General features: G+C 42.8%; 1 protein-coding gene across 12 annotated transcripts in view; it reads right to left on the reverse strand.

The window, feature by feature from the left end:
* Positions 1-11,283: 11,283 nt before the first annotated feature.
* Golga4 (golgin A4) overlaps positions 11,284-23,889 on the reverse strand; it is a 91,170-nt gene continuing 78,564 nt past the window's right edge. For 8 of the 12 annotated variants that reach the window (XM_075964215.1, XM_075964214.1, XM_075964211.1 and 5 more), the window contains 4 exons: positions 22,309-22,412; positions 17,940-18,026; positions 15,129-15,187; positions 11,284-11,909 (listed from right to left, as the gene is read on the reverse strand). In XM_075964215.1, coding sequence (XP_075820330.1) covers positions 15,158-15,187; positions 17,940-18,026; positions 22,309-22,412 — 221 coding nt within the window. In that variant the 3' untranslated portion in view covers positions 11,284-11,909; positions 15,129-15,157. The remainder of the gene's footprint in view (positions 11,910-15,128; positions 15,188-17,939; positions 18,027-22,308; positions 22,413-23,889) is intronic. The other 4 variants (XM_075964212.1, XM_075964207.1, XM_075964206.1 and 1 more) reach the window with 1 other exon arrangement.

Consider the following 23,889-nt stretch of genomic DNA (forward strand, 5'->3'; position numbering starts at 1 on the left):
TAATAAATCACTGATTGGCCAGTAGCCAGGCAGGAATATATAGGTATAGGTAAGGTGACCAGACTAGGAGAATTCTGGGAAGAGGAAAGGCTCAGTCTGCAGTTGTACCCAGACACAGAGGAAAATGAAAATGCTGCACTGAGAAAAGGCACCAAGTCACGTGGCTACATAGATAAGAATTATGGGTTAATTTAAGTTGTAAGAGCTAGTAAATAATAAGCCTGAGCTAATAGGTCACACATTTATAATTAATATAAGCCTCTGTGCATTTCTTAGGGACTGAATGGCTATGGGATCAGGTGGGACAGAAACTTCCCTCTACATTTCACATCAAGCACACCAATCCCACTCACCTCCCAGTTCCCCTATATTCTCCCCTCAACCCAGCAATGCTCCCCAAAAGTGATTTTTTTAAATAAATCAAACCAAAATAAAACAAGAAAACAAGAACAACAACAACAACAACAACAAAAACCCTCTTCTCCACCTTTCCTGCCTCTCCAACACCTCTTCATTTGTCCTGGTGGCACTGGGAATAGTGTCATACAGCACACCCTTTTGTCTAATCGGCTTTACTAGCAAATGCTTATTGTAATGAGTCATTAGTCTCGTTCAAGGCCTCTGGTTTCTGGTAAACCTTCATCATGGGATCCTCACTGAAACTCCTCTCAGATATCCCACAGCCACTCTGAATCATGGAGATCCTGCGGGTATCATTCAACAGAACCAGTCCCTTCATGAGCTCCAGCAGGTCCTATATGGGACAGATGTTAGGGTGGGCTAACCCAAGACCTGGCTGTGGTCCTAGGTGATAACTGAGCTGGTTAGTCCAGGCCACTGGTTCCTCCACCTCACCTCAGGCAAGGGGGTGGAGCCAGTTCCCCTATGCCCATGCCATTAGGGTCAGTTCTTCCTCTCTTGTGGTAAAGGTGGGGCTATCTCTCCTGAGTATAGGGACCATCTCTCCCATAGGGGTTGGGGCCAGTCATCTCTCTTGCTGCATGTCCAATGAGAGGCAGGGCCAGCTTTCCTGGGGCCAGCAAAGGGTGGGGCTGGCTCAGTACGACCTTCTAATTTCATCATGAATGATTCCTATGGCCTACTGAGGTGACACAGGCCACAGACACCAACAGACTCCAATTGCAGCTGGACCACAGACCTAGACATGGCCCTCAGCAGCAGTTTGGGCCCAGACAATGCCCTGGCTCTGGGTGGAAGTACTAGCCACTCAGATTAGGATGACTTTGACAGTGGCATGGCCCCCAGACACCATCAAGGCCACAGGTTGCCGCCTCAACCCTAGGCTTCCTGTGACCTTTGGTAGAAACACAAGCTTTGGACTTCAACACCCCTTCAAGACCCCAGCTATGGAAGAACCATGGACCCATGGTCCTTAAAAGCAGCCAGGTCTGGATGTCACCACTGTCCCAGGTCACAGTCAGGCCACTCAGATCATCACAGCCCCAGCTGCAGTGTGACCCTTTGACACTAACATGGACCCAGACCTCAGACACCTACATGGCCTTCGATGGTAACAGGAGCCTCAGACATCAACACAGATCCTGGTTGCAGTAGGACCATGGACCCAGATGTAGCCCCCAGTCGCTCTGGCCTGGATGTCACCTTGGTCACTCACATCTGTGTGGCCCCAGCTGCAGCATGGCCCTTGGGCATCAATATAGTCCCAAGTGGCTGGTCATTGACTTCAACTTGAGCAATGGAATTCTGTGTGTGTGTTTCAGTTTCCAGAGTCCACACTGGCAAAAGCTGCTGCCGGAAGATTCTAGCTGCAACACTGGCCCCAAAATTTCAAAGCTCTAGGCTGATACTAGCCACCATTGTGTTAAAGTCATCTCTTCTTGAAGTTTAAGATGATCTCTCGGGGCTGGGGAGGTGGCTCAGTGGTTAAGAGCACTGACTGCTCTTCCAGAGGTCCTGACTTCAATTCCCAGCAACCACATGGTGGCTGACAACCAAATGTAATGAGATCGGATGCCCTCTTCTGGCCTGCAGCAAACATGCAGGCAAAACACTGTACATAATTAATAAATAAATCTTAAAAAAAAAAAAGATGTGTGAGAAAGCAGCATGGAAAACGGCCTTGAGCATCTGTCTACTTCCGGCCTCAGCTCCCACATTTCCTCCCCATCTCCTAGGCCCCCAGTTCTCATCTGCTGGGGTTCACGCTCACACAAACCCATTAGCCCTTTCTCATCCCTTCTACCACGGACACCTTCCCGTCCTCCCCTGTCAGTGTGGTGCTCCTCCTTGTGTGTCTCCCTCCACACACCCACACTGGCATCTCCCCAGGTGGCCTTTTCTCCTGCTGCAGGGGAAATTCTATCTGTGCGTCTACGGCTAGCCCTCTTTACAGGTTTGCTTTTTGGCTTTTCTCCTGCTGGCTCATCTTTGGCAGGATGACTCTCTAAGGAGGTTCTAGCTTCTGTCCCCCCTCCCAGGATGATTCTTGCTTGCTCACACTGGGTTTCTAGGGGTTGGAGAATGGTGTGTGTGTTGTATGGTTTACATGGGGCTCCTGTAGGCCTGTGTCCGTCAGTCATTCAAGCCGTATGAATCTGATCACCACAGACTTACATGCAACATTGATTTGAACCCCCTATGGGCAACCCTTCTACCTACTAACATGGGCAAAGTCCAGCTTCTTCCTCACGCAGGGTAAGTCCTACTGTGGGCTGAATGGATGGAGGGTCTGCAATGGCCCCTGGGCTTATACAAAAGTTCATGTCTCTTGCCTCATCCCACTGTGGACAGAAGCAGCAGACACATCCCGGCTCCATTCTGTTCTTCGGGATCACCTCTGAGTGAGCTATGACTGGGGTACAGTTCCATGTAGCTTCATTCCTATCAAGAGTATCATCCCCAAAAGAGACATGTGAGGCCTCAGTACCAGCTTTCTTCTTGCCCTAATAGGACTCATGGTCTGTACTAACTAGATTCCAGGATCTAGCACAGACCACACAAGATGACTCCCTGGAACATAGCAGTCTCTATAAGAGACCCTGCCTCTGAGAAAACAGGGTACACTTTGCCTCTTCCTCCCACTAAGTGCAACTAAAATCTCTGGTGTTATAGATTGAACATGGTTGAAAGATAGGGAGAAGGCAGAGTTTCTAGGAAGCTCAGGGCCCGTGGATGGGGAGAAGGCAGAGCTGCTAGAAACTAAGAACCTCAGGGCCTGTGGAGTGCATGGCAATGGAAACTCTGCCTCACAGACCCCAGACAGAGAGCTGGAAAAGGCAGTTACCGAGAAATAATGGAGATAAAGCAAAAACTACACAGACAAAAACTTCCAATGAGAGCCTTCACTCTCCAGCCAAAGGACCAATCAGAAAAGCAGCCTGGGAGGACAGTAAATTTCAAATTAACTGTTCTACACCAGATTAGTATCACTAAAAATAGTGGCCCTGGACCCACTGATGCCACACTTGTAGAGTGGGGAATCCACACTAACATCTAACATTCACCAAGCTGTGAGACACCCCTATCTCTGTTGGGGTGGCTATCAGAGAAGGCAGAGTCTGGAATATCCCTGGTAAGTCACAGAGACCTTCCCATACTATCAAACAAGAATCCAGAATTTCTATTATCTCTGGCAACAAACAGGTGCCCCTCTTACCCACTGCTGAGGTCATATAAGATGAAGTATACTGATTGAAGTCTACTGTCACTACCCAGAGGTTAAAAACCACCTTCATATGGATCCCTGTAAACTATTTGAGGAGAAGTAAAAAGGCACCCCTATTCCTTCCAGCCAGTTCCGTGACAGCCTTAAGGAACCCAAGTTCTACACCCACCCTCCCCTGTCCGGGCACCAATAGAGGCTGAGTGGAGAGCCTGAGCTCCCACTCACACCTGGAAGTCAGGATTCCCCGTGTGCTGTGAATATGCTTTATTGCCGCTGGATAATAAAGAAGCTGCTTTGGCCGATGGCAGGGCAGAATATAGAAAGGCAGGAAATCCAAGCAGAGATAAAGGAGGAAAGAAGGCGGAGTCAGGTAGTTACCATGTAGCTGCTGAAGGAGAAAGATGCCAGAACCTTACCGGTAGGTCACAGCCTCATAGTGATGCATAGATTAATAGAAGTGGGTTAACTTAAGATGTAAGAGCTAGCTAGGAATATGCTTGAGTCACCGGCCAGTTTCTGTGTGATTACTGAGTCCGAGCAGCAGGGAAATGTGCTTGGAGTCTCCGTTTACAATGAACCCTCATCCAGCCCCTTCGCTGCCAAAGCAGCATCAAAAGAGGCAGTGAACACAGGGTAAGATCCAGTCTAATATCCATGTGACTGGGACTAATGAAACACACATGACAGATGTTAGAGAGATCTGACAGATCTTCACAGACGCTTCAGTGAGCAGCTCCAGACAGCAAAGTATTATCTCTGCAAAGCAGGAGACAATGTAAAGGACCAAGTCAGAATTCTCAACATAAAGGAGGTAATAACCACGATTTTAAAACTCACGATCCAAATCAGAGACTTAGGCTGTCTTGCCCACTGCTGAAATACAGAGGTGGGAGAATGGGGACAGAGAGGGGACGCACTGCCCATTCCTTCTTTAAAGGCAGGAGCTCCATTTGATAGAGGTCAACAGATGCTTTCCTGCTGTAGCAAGGTGAACAACCTCAAAACCTTTTTGAAAGAATTTTTGTTTATGTGTCTGTGTGTGCACATATGGACTTGTGTGTGGTACCAACAAGGGGGTGTTGGAACCCTACAGCTGGAATTAGAGGCAGCTGTGAGCTGCCTTGTGTGGGTGCTGGGAATCAAACTCCAGTCCTCTCCAAAAGCAGTAAGTGCTCTTAGTCACCGAGCCAGCTCTCCAGCCCTTCAACTAACTGGGAAATGATGAGACTCTGCACTTCAGGCTGCTTGTTTTGTTAGCCTTTGAAAATGCCCATGTACAATGAAGCCCATTACTCTGCATGCTACCTAAAAATTAATTCTAAAACTTTAAATACCTATATTGCTTACTAAGTGTAAAACTACACCCGTTCCATTCCACACTCTACTCGCTACGTGCTATGGGAACTAGGCTGAAAATTTAAAAACATACACACACAGAGACAAACAGACAGAAAGGGCCACGGGGACATCCTTGAGACAAGAATGCCAAGAATGCCCACTTTATTGTGCTCAGGGGCAGCTTATATAGGGCTCTGGCCATGCCCCAGCTCTCAGGATCTTTCAGCTGCAGACTCATCAGAACCCACTCCCCTGCATCAGGGTCTCGTGCTCAGAGCAGCTGCAGGCTACTCAGAGCAGAGGAAAACAAGTTGTTTACAAGAAATCCAGGGTCTGGTGGTCTGCAGTGCCTAACAATTAAGTATCATCACCAAGTGATCAACACTGAACATTTCTAAAGAACAAAACCCAACTGAAGATGTTCCAATTTAAGGAGGGGCCACTGCTCACACAGAAGCAATTGGCTCAACGCGAGAAGGTATGCTTTCCCGCACCGGTTGTCCCTGCCTGCAACTGTTAGGTGTGTGCTTTAGATGAACTTAAGTCACCACCAGCTCTTCAGACCTTGGGAAAGCCACTGGAAGGTGACGGTCTAAACAGGACAGACTCAGGATGTTCTGGATTGCTAGGGGCCTGTGCCAGACAAATGTGGCACAAAGTGACTTGAAGTGTACCCGCTCTTGGCAGCATAGGCTCCTGGAGTGGACTGGCTATCTTGGACTGTTTTCCCGATGTGGACAGTAAGTTTATTGTGGAGTACTTAACACAAGTACAAGCATAACCTATTCAACATCTGAGAGATGGTGCCACAGCAGCACAGCCTCTGAATAAAATGCCGCACGAGCAAGGACAATGTGAAATAAGGTCTTTCAATAGATGTGTGCGTGCGCGCGCACATGCACACACACACACACACACAAACACACACACACACACACACACACACACACACACACACACACACACACACACACAGTCTGTCCTTCCCTCTGTCCAGTCACACATTAGGAAAACATTCCTATGAATCAACCTACTAAACAGCAACAATGACTCCTGGGAGGGTATTCTAGAGGACAGTGGGTCTTGCTATCCTGCTATGCTTAGCCTTGTGCTGTTAGAGCCTCCTGGGTAGCCAGGCCAGAGCCCAAATGTCCTGAACTTTCAAAGTCCTCAATTTCTTTGAACATCAGAAAAAATCTTTTGTATCAGTGGTGGCCTTCTGACCAGCTTGCTGCAAAGCATAGACACTGCAGCTGGGCCTCTTCCTAGCCCAGATGTGCTCCCTGTTACCAACAGGCTGACTTTAAAGTCCGGAGGGATTTGAAAGGGGGAAGACAAGACAAAAAAACCAGCAGAGTGTTTACCTAGAATTCATAAAGGCCTAGGTTTATTTCTAACACCACATAAAAAAGGTCATGGAGCTGACAAGATGGCTCAGAGGGTAAAGTTGCTGGCTGTGTAAGCATGTCGACCTGGTCAATCCCAGGAACCACGTGAAGGTGGGTGGAGGGAACTGAAAACTCCACAAGTTGTGCTGTGATCTCTGTCCATGAGCCACTGCTGTAAGAGGCCGCTTGTTCGACAGATGGAAGTAATTCTAGAAGATGACGTCCCCTTTCCCAACAAAGTCTGTCCTCAGGGTTTGGGACATCATCTAGGGGTTGATTATAATTGATATAGGGTTGGGGGTTGAGGGGAAATTATGTAGGCTTAGGGATCTCTTTGGGCAAAAAAAAAAAAGGGAAATTGGATGGGATAATAGATTAGTGTGAGCTTACTTACACTAATAATAATAGTAATAGAGTGAATACTTGTGAACTATTATTTATAGGCAATTTACATTGGTATAGATTCTTGTATACAAACTTAAATTGTATCGAAAATGTTCCTATTTTCGTCTACAGTATTTGTACACCGGGGCTAAGTTATTTTGTCAGATTATATGCATACATGTTTCTACCCCTGCTTAACACATTTGTATATTGATACAATTTTAAGATATATTTATCATATTGCAATATACATTTCTACCTCTGATCAAGATACTTACACATTGTTTACATTTTGAGGTCACAGTCCTCATTTGTTGCAGTTGTTTAAAGATTGTTTAATATTTTAACATGAAGTCTTAGTCTTTAAGTTATATAGGTATTAAGAATTATAGGTCAATAGTCATCCATGTTTGTCATACTAGTTTGTCATAGTTATTAGTAACTAATAACATATTAGTTAGACTAATCAGGTTCTTTGGATACATAGAGATTGTATTCTGCATAGATAGGTATCTTTAACTACTTCAAAGCTGTAGAATATGGCATTAAATAACTTAGGGTTCTATTGACATGAGACATGATTGCTCCTGGCAGCACTGATCTATTCCCGAGAGAATGTTGAGCACCAAAGACACTCGAAGTCTGTTTTCTTCTTGGCAAAACTGGCCTTTGGGCAAGGAACTGACCACGCATTGAACACTGACAAAATGCACAATGTCTGGATAGGACAAGCAGGATACAAGAAAAAAAGACTCAAATCTTGCCAAGACAGGGTAAGATGGTTTGGAAATTTTCCTGCCTCCAAAAATCACCTGTCAGTTACTCTAGTCCTTAGCCAAAGTTGGTTGCTCCAATGTTGCAAATGAGACTTTGGGTGATTGCCCAGGTAGCCAGCCAGTTGTCTCTATCATTTGTTGCACATTTTTGAAGTTGCTTGATTGCACTTCCTGCTTACTCAAGTAATATTATTTCCCTTCTCAGGTCTTCGATGGGGTTGAAGACTAGATATTCATAGTTACTTTCCTCTCATGACTTGGCCAAGTTATTTATAATACAAGACTTAAACTTCTTAGGATAGGATAATTATTGAAACATTTATCACATTTCTTGCTTGATATTTTTTATGCTGGTTGTAATTCTAATTTTTATACCTGTTATTTGTTCTCATTGTATATTTTGTATTAAGCTTAGAACTCTCTTATTTAAACAAAAAGGGGAGGTGCTGTAGAAAATCCTACAGCCAATAGCCTTTAAGTTACCCGCCCACTTGGGCGTGGCTTCTTATACTATAAATGCCAATGTAAAGCCTGCATTCCCTCTCTTTTCCTGCTGTTGGATTTGGTTCCTGTTTCCTGTTCATGCAGGACTGTGATCTGTGAGTCTACCCCTAAATAAATAACGCTTTAATATACTCAATTCTGAGCTAGAGTGGGACTTTTTAGCATCCATCTTCAAGCCACAACAAGCAACCTACCTCATTAGCATGATGTATGTACACACAAAAAATAACATTAAACACTGTTTTCAAAAGACTAACACACATATATATATATATATCATAAAATAAAAATGTTTCCATCCTTCAATTTAGAAATGCTGAATTCAACAATTTCTAACGGCAACCAAATTCACATGCATCATAAAGTAACCACAAATTGCAGTAAAAGTTGTGCCTAAGTGTCAACCGAATGGTTTCTAACACCTTCCAACATTAACTGCCAATTTCTTGGCATCAGATTGTTGTTCTACACACCACAATCACAATGTCTTGGAGACAGCCGGGCTTGAGCAGGGCAGAAATGAACACTGAGGTTTTCTCTGTGATTTGGAGCTGACCTGCAGCCATTATAAACTTGTTTCTCAAGTATCAGAGAATGGAACACAAAGTACCCCGTCTCTACCACCTTTGATGCCAACACCCCTGTAACTACCACTGAGAAAAGTCTGGCATCCCCAACTTCAAATCAGGAACACTTGCTGAAAGTTCTCATCCGGGCCCAAGGTGCTAACACCAAGCACAGCTGAATGCCTGCTTCCCACTTGGATAAGCAAGCTGAGGCACACTCCTGGGGGCACCCTCTACAAATGAACTGCTCTTACGCCTCTGCCTCCAGTCTTCAAGGCCAGCTGACTGCTTTCCCAGGAGCGGGGGAACTATCCCACAACAAAATCCTGCTTATTTTTTAAGATTTATTTTTTGTGTATGAATGTTTTGTCTGCATGTATGTATACCTGGCACCTGTGGAGGTAAGAAGAGGGTATCAGATCCCCTGGAACTAGTTATGGATGGTCGTGAGCCACTAAGCAGGTGCTGGGAACTGAACCTATGTCCTCTGCGAAGAGTAGAAAATACTCTTAACTGCTGAGCTATCTCCCCACCTCCTGATACCTACCTTGAAAATAGCATTTTAAACAGTATTTGCAGGACATGACAGCACAAGACTTGCACAAGATCAAGACTGTTGGGGGTTATTTGACCACACTGTGATACTCAGAGACTGTTAATAAAGCTAACGTGGAATCAAGGACCGAGTCAACAACTAGCTGACCGGAAATAGACATAGAGATTTTGGAGGACCAAGATACAATATGACAGAGAGGCATAGGAAAGAGTAGGGAGGGCCTTTTGACCTGGGAAGAGTGGAGAAAGGGTCAGCTGGAAGTTTCTCTGCTGTTTTCTCCATCTATCAGGTTTTGACCAACATCTGACTCCTGAGCTTTTATTGATAATAGAGCAATTTAGGTAAACACATCACGAGCCAGCCAAGATCCCAGCATGGACTGGGAGGGGGTCATGAAGTTCCATCTCTAACTGGCAGTTGAGGGCTGGGAAAGAAAGGTTGTTTTCTTCAGGGATGTGGGTCCTGAGGCTACCCATGTTCCAGAAGAGGGTACCGTACCCATGCACATGCAGGCAGCACTAAATGGACTCAGTGGGTATTAAGTTTAATACTTTTAAAGAGAGAGAGCACATGATGTTGGGAGGGAAAGGGAATGGGAAAGGGAAACATCCAAACACATATATGCATGCATGAACCTTCGATATTTAATAAAAATAAAGTTTTATTGAGCTACACTATGTTTGCTGATTTAAAACTTGTCTATGGCTACTTCTGACTCAACAAAAGAGTTATGAAGTTGCAACACAAAAGCACATGGCCAATATGCTCACTGTCTGGCTCTGTCCCAGAAAATTTTGGCCAACTGATGTTAGACCTGAAGGTAACACTGTAAAGCCCCACTGCCCAAAGATGAGATAATTTCCTGGGATTCTAGGAGTTGGAGTTCTTAGAAAATAACAACAAAGCCTCATGAAAAATTACAGTAGACTACAGGCTTTGCCCACGTAAGCCCGGGCAACACACATTCGAGGCTACAGCTGCAAAGCTTTGAGGTGTGTGGCCCTGAACAAATTCCATCTTTAATAAAAGCTTGCTTATACTCAGCTGAAATGCTGGAACTGATTTTTCTGTGAACTCCAGGATCAACACTGACCCCTGCTCTTGTCTATCTGGGCGCCTTCACGGATGGGCAAAGGGGAATTATAGAAGCTGCCCTGATGGCACAGAAGAGACCACCACTTCCGCCCCAGAAAGAGGCATAAAAAAGCTAAGTCATAATCCCAGAGGCAAAAGCAGGCGGACCTCTGTGAGTTCAAGGCCAGCCTGGACTATAAGAGCTAGTTCCAGGACAGGCTCCAAAGCTACAAAGAAACCCTGTCTCCAAAAAACAAAAACAACAAAACAAAAAAGAATAAGTTGCTGGGCGGTGGTGGCGCAAGCCTTTAATCCCAGCACTCGGGAGGCAGAGGCAGGCAGATCTCTGTGAGTTTGAGGCCAGCCTGGTCTACAAGAGCTAGTTCCAGAACAGGAACCAAAAAAGCTACGGAGAAACCCTGTCTCGAAAAATCAAAAAAAAAAAAAAAAAGAATAAGTGGTATAAAATTTTGCCAATTTAAATGAGAGAGAGAGAGAGAGAGAGAGAGAGAGAAAGAGAGAGAGAGAGAGAGAGAGTGTGTGTGTGTGTGTGTGGTGTGGTGATTCCTGTCATCTCTCTAAAGAACGAGCACGTCAGTTGTAAGGTGTGGGTGGCCCCATTCCCCTCCACAGAGCTTGCACTCTTCTCATAGAGCAAGAACCCCCAGCAAAGCAGGCCAACTGGCTGGATAACTGAAGTTCAATCTCAGGCAGAAGTCTATAGATCTTTGAGTTCGAGTACTGCTCTCCCCGGAACACGAAGGGTGTGTGAACTCTTCTTAGCAGTTCCCACAGCCTGGCATCTGGGAGCTTCTCTCTCATTAGGCCTAAGAGTATCAGTGACCCCCAGAGCCTACAGAAGCCCTCCTGGAACAACAGAGGAGGGGTCCACGTCCTTCCCATTGCTCATATGAAGCCAAGCATACACAAACCTTTCCCAGTGTCTCCTTTTAGCTCTCCCGGCAACCTCTCTACATTCACTTCACTGAAACATGGATGCTTAATCAGCTGGAAGTGATTTCAACGTACGAAGAAGCCACAATGAGAAATATTATAAAGGAAATATACTTTATTTATCTGATCCTCTGAGATGACATGGCCAACAGTCACTGATGTGCATACAATAGGTTATGTATTGACTATTTACAATTTACAGTAGTATTTTTTCCTCTGAAAAATAATATAAGTATAAAAGCTAGGTAAACATGAGGTGCTGCCATTTGGGACTTATCATAGCTTAAAGAATTAGGCTTTAGCAAATAGTCAAAAAATCAATCTGGGAAATAGAGAATTTTCTCTTAATTTATCAGAAAAAATCCACTAAGTTTCACCTCAAAATATATTGCACAAGTCTTTAAGAAGAAAAAGAAATCACCCTAAAATAAATACGGAAGATAGGCAGTTCTTTGAAAGGGGGAAGGAAAAGATGACAGGGGCACTGAGTGACCAAGGCAAGCCAGTCAGAACAGCCACAACCACAAAAGACTTCTCAAAGAAAAACTGAAGGAAAAGAAGGAAACCATCCCCATTTCTCCACTCAGAACACCTGCTTTGCAAGCAGTGCGCGTGCGGGGCAGGGTGAGACCTGTCTGCACGACACAGCACGGACAGTTTGCCAAGCAGCGGTTGCCCAGCCTCACTCTCCCCATTTCTTCAAGATGAAGTTCGGAGCCATGACTGAAAAACAAAAAGGAAATTAGGGTGAAACAAACAAACAAACAAACAAACAAACAAACAAGCTTTTATAGCCAACTTCATGTGAGAATTGTTTTGTGTTTTCACGGTAAAATAACTTACACTCTAAGGATGACATAAAAAAGTAAAAACATTTCAAATACTGATTCCTAATGGAATCTTCTAGAAACTACTTTTAGAGTAATTTAAACTGATTGAGCAGTCCCAGAGAACAGTATTTAGGTGTGGATTTTGAGGCTGAGACCTGGATCGTGAATCCAGTGCTGCTTGACTGAACCCCGAGGAAAGCCGGTCCTAAGTCCGACCTGACTACGTGGAGAGCTCCTCCCCCACAGCTCTACAAACTGCACTTCAGGGAAGGAGGTGGTTCCACTTTCCCCGGGTGTAGATTTCCTATGCCCTGCAATTCTCTCAGCATGATATGTATGGCAGAAAAAAGAACAAATGGCATTGGCATTGTGGTGTAAAAGACTAAGCTTCATCCTGAGTTCATTAAAATGAGATACAACCCCAGGATCTCCCTAAGGGTTTCCTAGATTAAAATGCAACGTGCTAGTGCTCAGATTGAGAATGTTACTTAGAATGCTAGAGGTCAAGCAGGAGAGACAAACGAGTGTTTTTTAGAAAGCTGGCTCCACGGCTTGCTGGCCCCCAGGACCTGGAAGGGAGCTGTGAGACCCCTGCTAAGGTTCTCCTTCAGTCAGGACTTTGAAACCTCGGTTCAAACACTTCTAGCAAACAAAATTCATTCAACGAAGTGGCACAACCATGATGTTATGAAAGCAAAAAACCAAGTTCTCTAGTTTAAAGGAGACCTCAGAAAACACAGTCTACAATGTGTGCACTTTGTGGAGCCTGGGGTCTCAAACATTTATGAGAGATCTCATTCAAAAAATGGAAAAATTGAATATTGTATATAATATTAGATAACACTAGTATTATCATTTACTGAGCATGATAATCATACTTGTAGGTTAATTTTCTTCTTAAAAACACATTTATTCACTTGTACTTGCAAGCATGATGTCTACAGGTAACAACCAAACACGACAAAAGGAAGAAATAGATGGAGAGAAAGCGAGAGTGAGAACTGGGAGAGAGTCTCACAGAACGCTGTAACCTGGAGAGTGATGGCAGACGTGGGCATTCACTCGGTTTTGCAAAGCTTGGGTCTGAAATGTTTCACCTGAACGCTGAGCAGAAATGCCGAGGCAGGTGTTTCCAGCGTGAGAGCAGCTGTCTGCAGCCTGTGCAGCTGACACAGCGCTACTTGACTAGCTAGGGAGACATCCGACTCACAGACACTCAAGGCTCATAAACTTGTTGTTCTTTCTAACTAAAGTTACCAGCATGTTTTTAATATCTGAAGTAAAAAAGTTATGTTCAAATGTCCGTGAGGCTATCTGCAATCCTGTCTCCTGTGTCTTTCATCAGTGTCTAGTTAATGCTGTAGCCATCTTTGCCCTACAGGAGCTCAGACACTTCCACTTAAAAGGTTTTAGAAGACTCCCTTAGAAAATCGTCTCCCAAAGATTGTATGGCTAGATCCACTCTATTTAGCCCTAATCTCTGATATCAGAATAGAGGCCACTCAGCAAAATGAAGGTCATTCTAGCCAGGCCCTATGGCATATGCCTGTAATCCAATCATTAGGGAGGTTGGGCAGGAAAATCCCAGCCTAGGCTACACAGAAAAACCCTTTCTTCAAATAAATAAATAAATATTAAAAAGAAAAAAAAACAAACAAATCAGAAGTCATTGCTGGTCAACGCCTGACGTCCTTACTGCCAGGAGACAAACAGGATAATCTATTCCCATTCTTGCCTATCCCAGTCCCAGAAGCATTAAAACCTTGTTCCTTTAGCATCATTTATGGTAAGGGGCTGTAAAGGGGATTTTTGGAAGAGGAGGCAGGGAGACTGTGGGAAGGCCAAGACCTGCTGTTCTGAATAGAAGGGAGAAGTGCTTCTGTCCCCTGCCATATTTCTGTCTGACTCTGAAGGTGTTCCATAAGCTGTACCTAGGCTTCCTACAGCCACCTAATAAACCATGCTCTGCACTGCCGACCACTGTAAAGGAGACAGGGATAGGACGGCTCTAGGTAATCATGCAAGCAAGTCAGATGACACACTGTGAAGATCAAAAGGAGACTTGACGCAGGCAGTTTGAAAAAAAAAACAGAGGGGCTAGAGACATTCTCCACAGAGTAAGAGCACTGGCTGCTCTTGTTCAGGTCCCAACACCCACAGGGTGGCTAAAGCATCTTGTAACTCCAGTTCCAGGGGATCTAATGCCCTCTTCTGGCCTCTGTGGTGTACATGCACATAGACAAACACACAACACATAAAAAAAAAGTAAACAAATCTTTTTAAAATGAACGTCTTTAAATTAAAATAGTCTTTAAAATATCCTGCTATATTTGTTCATAGCTGAAACAAACCATCATCATGAAATATAATCAGGTTTTACTGACTGTGATTCAATTTATCTGTGAAAATTGCAGCCAAGTTTGAGGTCTGTGTGGACCCTAAATGTTTATGGCAATATTAAATCAAGCTAAAGACATACATACTGTGTGAGACTCAGAATCCTTAAAGACAGTAAATCATGGGAAATATTTAGATAATTACATTTCATTGTAATAAAATGTTCATCAGAAACAGCCATATTCAATTAAACTAGGCTGCCTAGGAGCATCTACAGAACCCATGTGCTAACTCGAATCGAGCTGTGCAATCCTAGGATGCAACGAAACTCTTTATTTTAATCAGCTATATTAGTTTTCATTGTGTTTAAACTAGCATTATAATTAAGCTTTGTAGCAATTTAGGGTCCGGATGTGTGAAATACATCTCTTCATTTGAATCTGAAACACAGTACACACTGCATTTCACCACTTCACATTGAAAAATTATTTTTCATTTCTCTATCATAATCTGTAGTAACTTCAAATGCCATTTTTTATGGTTTTTAGTCTATCTATCTATCTATCTATCTATCTATCTATCTATCTATCTATCTATCTATCTATCTATCTATCTATCAGTCCATTTAACATAAGCAACAGAAAGCAATTACATTAACCCAATGTAATAATCATGCTCATTAAAAAGAACAAAATAATCCCAGTGAAATGGTTAATCGCATGCAATATCTGTGATTTCAGTACCAAAGTTACAAGACATATGACTCTCCACTCACCACACGCTTACTAAGCACAGACTCAGGTATCAGAAGATGCCACTGCGAGCTGAAGGAAACTACAAAGCCAAGAGGAAAAGCTTGTTGGGTTAGTTTTCAGACAACAGTGCACAGGTTAAATTGTGTATATGAAGTGGAGAATTACAGATAGTACTTAATTGTTTTCAAGCTGAGGGTCACCAGGCGAGCATAAGGACTATGTAATACTTCCCCATCCTAGACTTTTACTTTTAATTTCCATTTAGAAGTTTAAATGCTGAAGATGTACTTCATGCTAACGGTGCCTTTAACTGCTAGGTAAATTAGAGGAGGTTATATTATAAAATGATTTTTTCGTAAGTCCTTTATATAGTATAAATTAAAATTTGATTTACCTAATTTTAGTTTATACTCACAAACTTTTGGAAGTTGATAAATTTGAAACACAGTACAATTGTATATTGAACTCTCATTTCTAAAAAGTATCAACTTTATCACTGAGTAATTCCCTTATAATTCAACAGAGTATCAAGAGTGTTTGCTGGGCCGGGCAGTGGTGGTGCACACCTTTAATCCCAGCACTCAGGAGGCAGAGGCAGGTCTATCTCTGGGAGTTCGAGGTCAGCCTGGTCTACAGGAGCGAGTTCCAGGACAGGCTCCAAAGCTACAGAGAAACCCTGTCTCGAAAATCCAAAAAAAAAAAAAAGTGTTTTCAGGAATGAAACAGTTGCAACTTCATGGTAATGGAACTTGATCTCAGCCACGACCTAATGTCAGGTGCCATCGCCCATCACCATTAGCTAGCTTTACGGTTTGCTTTGAGATGGCAGTATGACAACAGAGTCTGTTTGCCAAACCTGAGTCTATTTTTGAATAAATGACAAGCTTCTGATGAACATACATATTTAATATGAAGTTAGTAAAAAGTAGCACAATTAAATAGAAAAATGTTTTTCAATACACACAACATAGTAGGTTAGTATTCTGTAGGAAAATCTGCAGAAGCACACAAGATAAAGTTTGTGGATACCCTGTCTATGCTTTTAAGAAATGAAAACCACTTAGTAAATCAAACAAAGAAAAATCTAGTGGAGCTATTTAATGTTTTATTTTGAGAGAGTCTCCCACTTTGTGGCCCACGATGGCCGTGAACTTGAGATTCTTCTGCTTCACCTCCTAAGTGCTGGGATTCTTGGCATGTTCCCAGGTTTGCCACACTATTAACAGACATGATCTTGGCATGGGGCAAACAGTCTGCACGTTTAAGATTATAAAATATTTTCCAAGTAATTTTTCTGAATTGTTTACATTTTAAAAAGCGATCTGACAGAGTCTTATTCTAACAGCATCAGTTAAACCCACATTTACATATGCACTATTTTTCCTTATGTGCCATTTTTATTTGAATTTATTTTCAAACTCCAGGCATGTATGGAAGACGCCACCTAAAACGCTATAAAGATGATTTATTAACTTAAGAGACTTAAACAATTCTGACTAAAATGGAAACGGGAGAGACCAACAGTACAAGAATGATCGAGAGCTAAATCCAGAACTACACATGAGGCTGCGGATGCAGCTCACTGGTGCAGGGCTCCAGCATGCATGAGGCTCTAAAACCACAGAGCAGAGTAAGCAGGCAACATGGAGGAGGAGTGTGCGAGCCAAGCACAAGCGAGTGAGCGAGGAAGAAGACAAACCCTCAGAGACCAGGGAAGGAAATATCCTGGCAGCAGCACAGTCACGGGGAAACTGACGCGTAGATTTATGTCTTCGGGGTCTGCAGCACTTTACTGAGAAAGCTGGTCTTTTAGGAAAACTCGAAAAGAGGCTTCTTTATAACAACAGAATCTCCTGGTTCCAATTTCAGCCAACTACACGATACTTTATTAATGAAGCTCTCTTAGAGATAGAGGAAATGACCCTGAATCACTCTACAAACACCAACAACCCCTTCAGACTGACTGCCCCCCCCCAGGCCAATCATTTTGATTAATCTGCAGTTTATATTTTAGGATCTCTCCCATTTCATGCCCATAAATTACTTCGTATTTCCTACCTATTTTTATCACTTGAATGATCTATAAGGCCAATTTTCATTACATGTGATTGGATGAAAATAACCATTCTATGTCCTTCAAAGTTTCCACTTTCCTATATTCTCTGTAACAGCCGTAGTAGTAGGTGGCTGAAGACTAAATTTATTCAGCAAGTAAAGTGTCAAGAGACATGAGGTTTTGTTTAAAGTCTGGGCAGGTCAGCCTCAGGAGCAAGGGAAGATTAACTCAAGAGCCAGCCCCAGTTCATCCCTTTCTAGAATGAAAACCGTGTTACTCAAGGATAAATGACCTAATGTTTTCCTTTAGATATGCTTAAATATTTTTTGGTCTGCCTTGAGAGTTGTGTTGTTTGGCATTGCTCACTATCTGCCTTTGTCTGCTGAGTCATCTTATTAGCCCCAAAGACGATTAAAGTCTTTCGAATCAATGCCCATGAAAATACTTTACAACAGAAGAAAGGACATGGCGCTGTGGAGAAGCTGTGCTCTGTGCAGCAGCAGGACAAACACTCCTCCATCCTTCCCATCAGCAGCTCAAGCTCTGGGAACTACACACTACACACACGGCACCAATGTCCACGCTACTGAGAAAGACTACTCTTTCCCTTCACATCCCCACCACATCCAGCTTAAACCTTCTTACTGTCCATCAACCACCACTTTCTAAGTTGTAGTACAAAGAACATTCAAAAAATTTCAATTTCTTTTTACAAATGAGGTAGAATATAAACTGTAAGAAAGCTGCTTCCCTACATCTTCCTTCTGGAACTCACCATCAGCCGGGCATCTTCTCTTTCCAAAATTTTCTGAGCCTGATCATCAGGGAATTTCAGGACAGTGGTTATAACTTTCGCCATGGTCTAGAAGCGACAGGAAGGAGATCATTAGTAGACACGAGGCGATGCAGTCTCACACCGTCTGACATGTTCTGCTGAGGGCTCTTTAGTGCTCTCAATGGAAGCCACGAACAAAGAAGTATGATGTGAAGATTAGCAGTCAAGAAAGCACTAGCATTTCAATTCAAGAAGGTTCCTTACAAGGTCCACGTTTGAATTACTTTAGACGATGCATCTCCAATAGCATGAAGCTACATAAAGATCTAGCTCTTGGTGTTTTGGCTTAAGATGAAACATCATCATGGATTCATCTGAAAAGGCCTCATATTTGCAGTAACCTACAGTGATGCATTGCAAAATATATGCTCTAAATAACAAGGATTATAAGCCCCCAGGGTTCAGCTCTAACTAAATCACATCATATATCTCATAAACATGGGCTACTGCATGGACATGAACATGCTTAGTAGTTACTTTTCAGGACATGCAGCACATTGGCCTAGTAGAAATTACATATTAAAGGAACACAATGTTTTGTTTGGTAGAACACATGATGAATCAAAACATTACACATGGAGGTTTGCAAAACAAGATCATAAACTGTGCAGATCAGAATAAATATACCGTGAGTCAGACTGTCACTCATAAGCTCCTGGAAATCTCCTCAAAGGTTGAAACTCCCTATTGTGTATCAAGCTGAGATGTTGTGAGGGAGAGAGAGGGAAGAAGATGTCACTTAGGAAGTAAGAAGGACAAGGAGTTCAGCGCTTACATCAAGTCAGGTGGTACACTCTCCTGGGGATTCCTACAGTGCATGGTAGAGCATCCCAGACAAGAGGACCAGTGCTCATGGCTACATGTACTCTGTGTATAGGCCTGTGTGTGTGCTGGCAGCAGTAAGTTTCTGGGAAAAGTTGTAGGGAAAAAAATCAGCACAACATTATCAACCCAAAGTTTTAAAACTTCATTCAAATCACTAGAAAAATTAAATTATTACCAGAAAGGAAATTAACATTTTAAAACCTGTAGAGCCAAGGCAAGACATTACACATTCCTAATAACTTACTAGATGCAGACCCCACACACAATAACTTTAGTTTCAGTTATCTTTCTTGCCTTTGCCTCTGCCATTTTAATAGCTTTAAAAAAAAAAACCTAAAAATGCCATTTAAAACAATTAGGCTCTTGAAGGGTTCCATATCAACTAGACAGAACACAAACTAGTGTGCAGAACTTGAGTATGGAGGTCAAGCATACACATCTGAACTGGCTAAAGGAAATCAGAAGTAGCAACTACTTCAGGGTTTTCTTTTTGTTAACACAGAGGCAACTTCCTGTGTCCCATTTATAAAAACTTTTCCCCCAGGTACCAAAAATCTAAAATTCAGTTATATGGACCATTTCCTTAATTTCAGTATCATACAAGCTAACAAAGTACAACTCACTCTGAACCCACACACATCCACGTCCAAACACGTTTATAATGACACAACCAGGATCTGTGACTAGCTGCCTCTTCACACTTCTAGGATTCACCAGTGACCCAGAATCTACAGCTGACAACCAGTAAAGCCTCCAGCTCACCAGAAAAGCTTTCATGAAGCAGCCAGGACTCTCGCTATACCCTGGAAAGAAATCAGACTGTCTGCTCTCCAAAACACATCCTCAGACCCTGAGAAGTATGGAGACGTTCAAATGGGCCAGCTGATTTATAGGCAAGCTCTTCAGCTACTGCTTCCTCGTGAATGCCTCTTCAATTCAGCTTACAAAGCAAAACAGAAGGCAGACTGGATGTTGAATCAACAACAGAGTGGAGGACTAAAACCCAGCGGGAAAAGCAGGCTGGGGGCTCCATGCTACAAGCCTATGTGTACTATACGAGTGTTTTTAAGCACCTGCCTCACGAAAAATGCTGTAGCCAAAGCAGGTAAAGAAAAACAGGTAGGACGACACACCACCAGGTCCTCCACAGGCTGGTTCACCCTAAAATATAACCTGCTCTCCACTCTGAGTTCCTTGTTAATATAGAGAAACTAAGCAAATCAGCAAAAGTTGTGTCAAAAACCAGCTTCATTCTTGTTAGTAGCATTCAGGGTCATCTTCTCTGTGATATATATACATAAAATTCTGAAACTCTTTTAAATCATCTAGCCTTCAAGACTGTCTGGTCCCAGCTGGAGATAACTGCACTTCACAGATACAGTGCTCAGCTGGACCAGACTACTTATGACTCAAGGAACTCACACGTCATTCTCTTGGACCTTCTCTCTCAGCTGCTGCCCATCCTGAATGAGTGCTGAGAGCCCTGAACAGAACCTAAGCCTCTCCAGTCTAAAGCCCCGCAAGGGAAGCTCTTACCATCCTTAACTGCACTCCACTCCACAGTGTGGTAACTGAGAACAAACTGCTCGGTTCTAAAGTCAGGAGTGGCGTCAGCTTCCCGTCCATGAATGAACGAACAGTAGACTACACCTACCACCAGCTTCAACACGCACATATAAAATGAGGGAAGAATTATAGGTTGCTCATCATCAGTAGTCAGAAAATCACAACAAATGCAGACAAAGGCCATGAAGAACCTGTGCCTCTGGGGTGGCTGGAGCAGCGCTCTAGCTGCCTTCCGCACTGTAAACTGAAGGGAACCACCGGCTCAGAAAGCACAAGATTACATTTGGCTTGGGCTGTCTCTTTTTCAAAGTTTTCAACTTGGAAATGACATTTCACAAGCTACACTCCCCAGGAGCAACAGGCAGAGGCAGCTAGCGTGTTAGACTCAGGAAGGCCACGGTGTGTTAGCCAGCCCAGTTGCACTCCAACAGTAGAGTCCGAGTGGCTCCTGTCCTGAGAAGATCTCAAAGCCCAGTCTCCCACCTCCTGCGCATGCACACAAAGTTAGCCACCTCCCAAGCTGCCAAGGCTGCTGCTTTAGCTGCATTAAGAGCACAGTAAAGGGGAAACAGTCATTCATCGGTGTTACCTTAAGGCAAGGGAAAAACTAGTAAAGGCCTAAAGGAAAGGGGACACTGGACCACTGGGAACTAATAGATTCCTCTCAAGATCACATTAGTGTAACATAATTTTTATCTGAAAGGATTTGATAGTCAGACATGGTAGTATATGCCTGTAATCCCAGCTCCTGGGAGGCAAAGCAGGTAACACAGCAAGACCATGCTTCAAAATCCAAAACTAAAACCAAACAACAAAAAATACTCCCTAAATCTGCTTGATGTAAACAAAACATAATTTCTACAAATACTAAGGATTCATATGAACTCTGGCTCCTGGTACTTCTCTGTGTCTCCAACCTACAAACTGGGAATACTATTTAAGGTGCTTATCTATGCCTTGCTCCTTTTGGCTTTATACCCCCTTTCCAGATCACTGTCTGACTGGCCAGCATCTCTGTGACTCAGCACATATCCATAGTGACTGTTTCCAGGGACAGAAAAGGTCACTGTACCATTCTCAGTCATGACACAGACAATGCAAATCCCAAGAAGAGCCTACAAGTGTCAAAAACAGACAATGATTACAACAAAACTTTTACTGATAAAAAAAAGCTCATGAAACAACTTTCATGTTGTTCCCTAACAATGTTCAATTCCATTCAAGATATATTTGCCAAGTATCTAATATAAGGTTTTAAACCAACTGTAGAGGACACAAATAAGTCAAGACTCTCTATCGAGGGCCTGACGTAGGAGCTACATCTAGAAAGCAAACTGACTAGCCATTCCTGCTTCCACAGTGTGGTAATTTGAAGATGATCAATATCCCACACACGCAGAAATGACCTGTAACAGACTTAACTATCCCTGGATGTTCCTTAGCAGTCATTGTCATGGTGATAACACGGTGATTCACAGTGCTATCTATAGTGCATTAAAAACCTCCTGAAAACTGGGCAGTGGTGGCACATGCCTTTAATCCTAGCACTCGGGAGGCAGAGGCAAGCGGATCTCTGTGAGTTCAAGACCAGCCTGGTCTACACAGCAAGTTCCAGAGAAACCCTTTCTCGGGAGAAAAAAAAAAACAAAAAACCAAAACCTCCTTAAAATAAAATCACTTCCGCTTTTAAGATCTGCAGTCACACACACACACAAACTAGCCATATACTTCACTTTTTGTAATTTATGAGATTTGCATTGCAGCAGTATTCAGTAGCAGCTATATTTTAAATTTAAATATTATCTTCAAACAAACAGGACTGCCAGTCAGTTCATTTTTGTGAACACTGTCTGAGCATAATGATCTAATGTGTGTGTTAAAAAGAGCCTGACACCAGGTCATGAGGCAGGACCCATACCTTGGTCTCCCGGCCCATCATATATTCAAACAGGACTTTTCGCAAATATTCGAACTCAGTAGGTTCTCCGAAAAGTGAGACATCAGTGTGGTGTAGATTGCCACCTGTCGAGAAAGAAAACCAAACCCAGATAACTTGCCACTCAGAAAGCAGACACATCAGGACACAAAGGAGGGAACAGAAAGAGGCACTGTTTCCCACAGCTGCTTGGTAGAAGCGAAAATAAGAACTGTTGTAGATTTTTTATTTCCCGTATCCTTCTCTTACAAGACCAAGTCAGTGTAAAATTCCCTTAACATCAGTGTCTCTGCTAAATAGCACGTGAGCGACTTCAGGCACCCGATGACAGACACTACCATCTTCATTTTATTAATGAGTTAATATCGCAGACATTTCAGCGTTCTAATATTAGAGTACCCAGTTCAAATCAAATTTTAAAAAATGTTTTGAAACACAAGATAAATAAAAAACCTGAAAGTGTGCAAAGTATGGTGTCATAGTGATTTTAAAGTATTTTTATGTAAACTGTGTCCGGTGGCACAAGCCTGAAATCCCAGCTACTTGGGGGCTCAAGAAGGCTATTAACTGTGTGAAGGGAGAAAACAGAAAGAGTAAAAAAGGCTGTGGATAAGATAAATGTAATTATATGCAAATATGGAAATGTCCTGAGAGCTCATTAATTTGTATAATTAATATATGCTAATAAAAATAAAATAAGAGGAAATTTAAGATCTTATGAAAAAGAAAATGACAACGTTAACTTGAGGCCATAGTGGTGCCAAGGAAAGTGGACATCAGTGGGCTGAAAAATTTTACATCCTGTGGTGTCCCAATTCTATTCTTAGTTCCGTATTCTACAGAAAATCTTCTACGGGTAAACTACAGAAGACATGGACAAGTATGCAACGAGCTAATGGAATAAAATATACAACCTAGATGATTCTCAAACTTACACTAAACAAGACGAAGAAAATCTAAACAAAATATTGCTGGAAATTTATACATAGATATTAAATATAAGGGCAGAAGAATAAGTAGCACAGTGTCAGAGGGGTTCAGCATCATGAAGGTGCTGATTATAGATTACAGAAGTACATACAGGGGCTTATACGGAGAGGAAACACTTTATTTCTCCCTATAGGAGGGTGATCACTCAAATCTTAAAAGCAGCAGCATGCAGGAGGTCAGTGTGCGCAGTCAGTCCATCAGACTGCTCGGATTCTTTTCATCGTTTAGATGTGCTGATGTGTGCAATGTGTACGGAATAATGTCTGACTCAGATTTAGTATGTATGTAAGAAATGAGGCTATAAGACACTGATGTGTGCAATGTGTACGGAATAATGTCTGACTCAGATTTAGTATGTATGTAAGAAATGAGGCTATAGACACTGATGTGTGCAATGTGTACGGAATAATGTCTGACTCAGATTTAGTGTGTATGTAAGAAATGAGGCTATAGACACTGATGTGTGCAATGTGTACGGAATAATGTCTGACTCAGATTTAGTATGTATGTAAGAAATGAGGCTATAGACACTGATGTGTGCAATGTGTACGGAATAATGTCTGACTCAGATTT

The sequence above is a fragment of the Microtus pennsylvanicus genome, chromosome 3 (assembly GCF_037038515.1).
Source record: "Microtus pennsylvanicus isolate mMicPen1 chromosome 3, mMicPen1.hap1, whole genome shotgun sequence".
In the NCBI taxonomy this organism is placed as follows: domain Eukaryota; kingdom Metazoa; phylum Chordata; class Mammalia; order Rodentia; family Cricetidae; genus Microtus; species Microtus pennsylvanicus.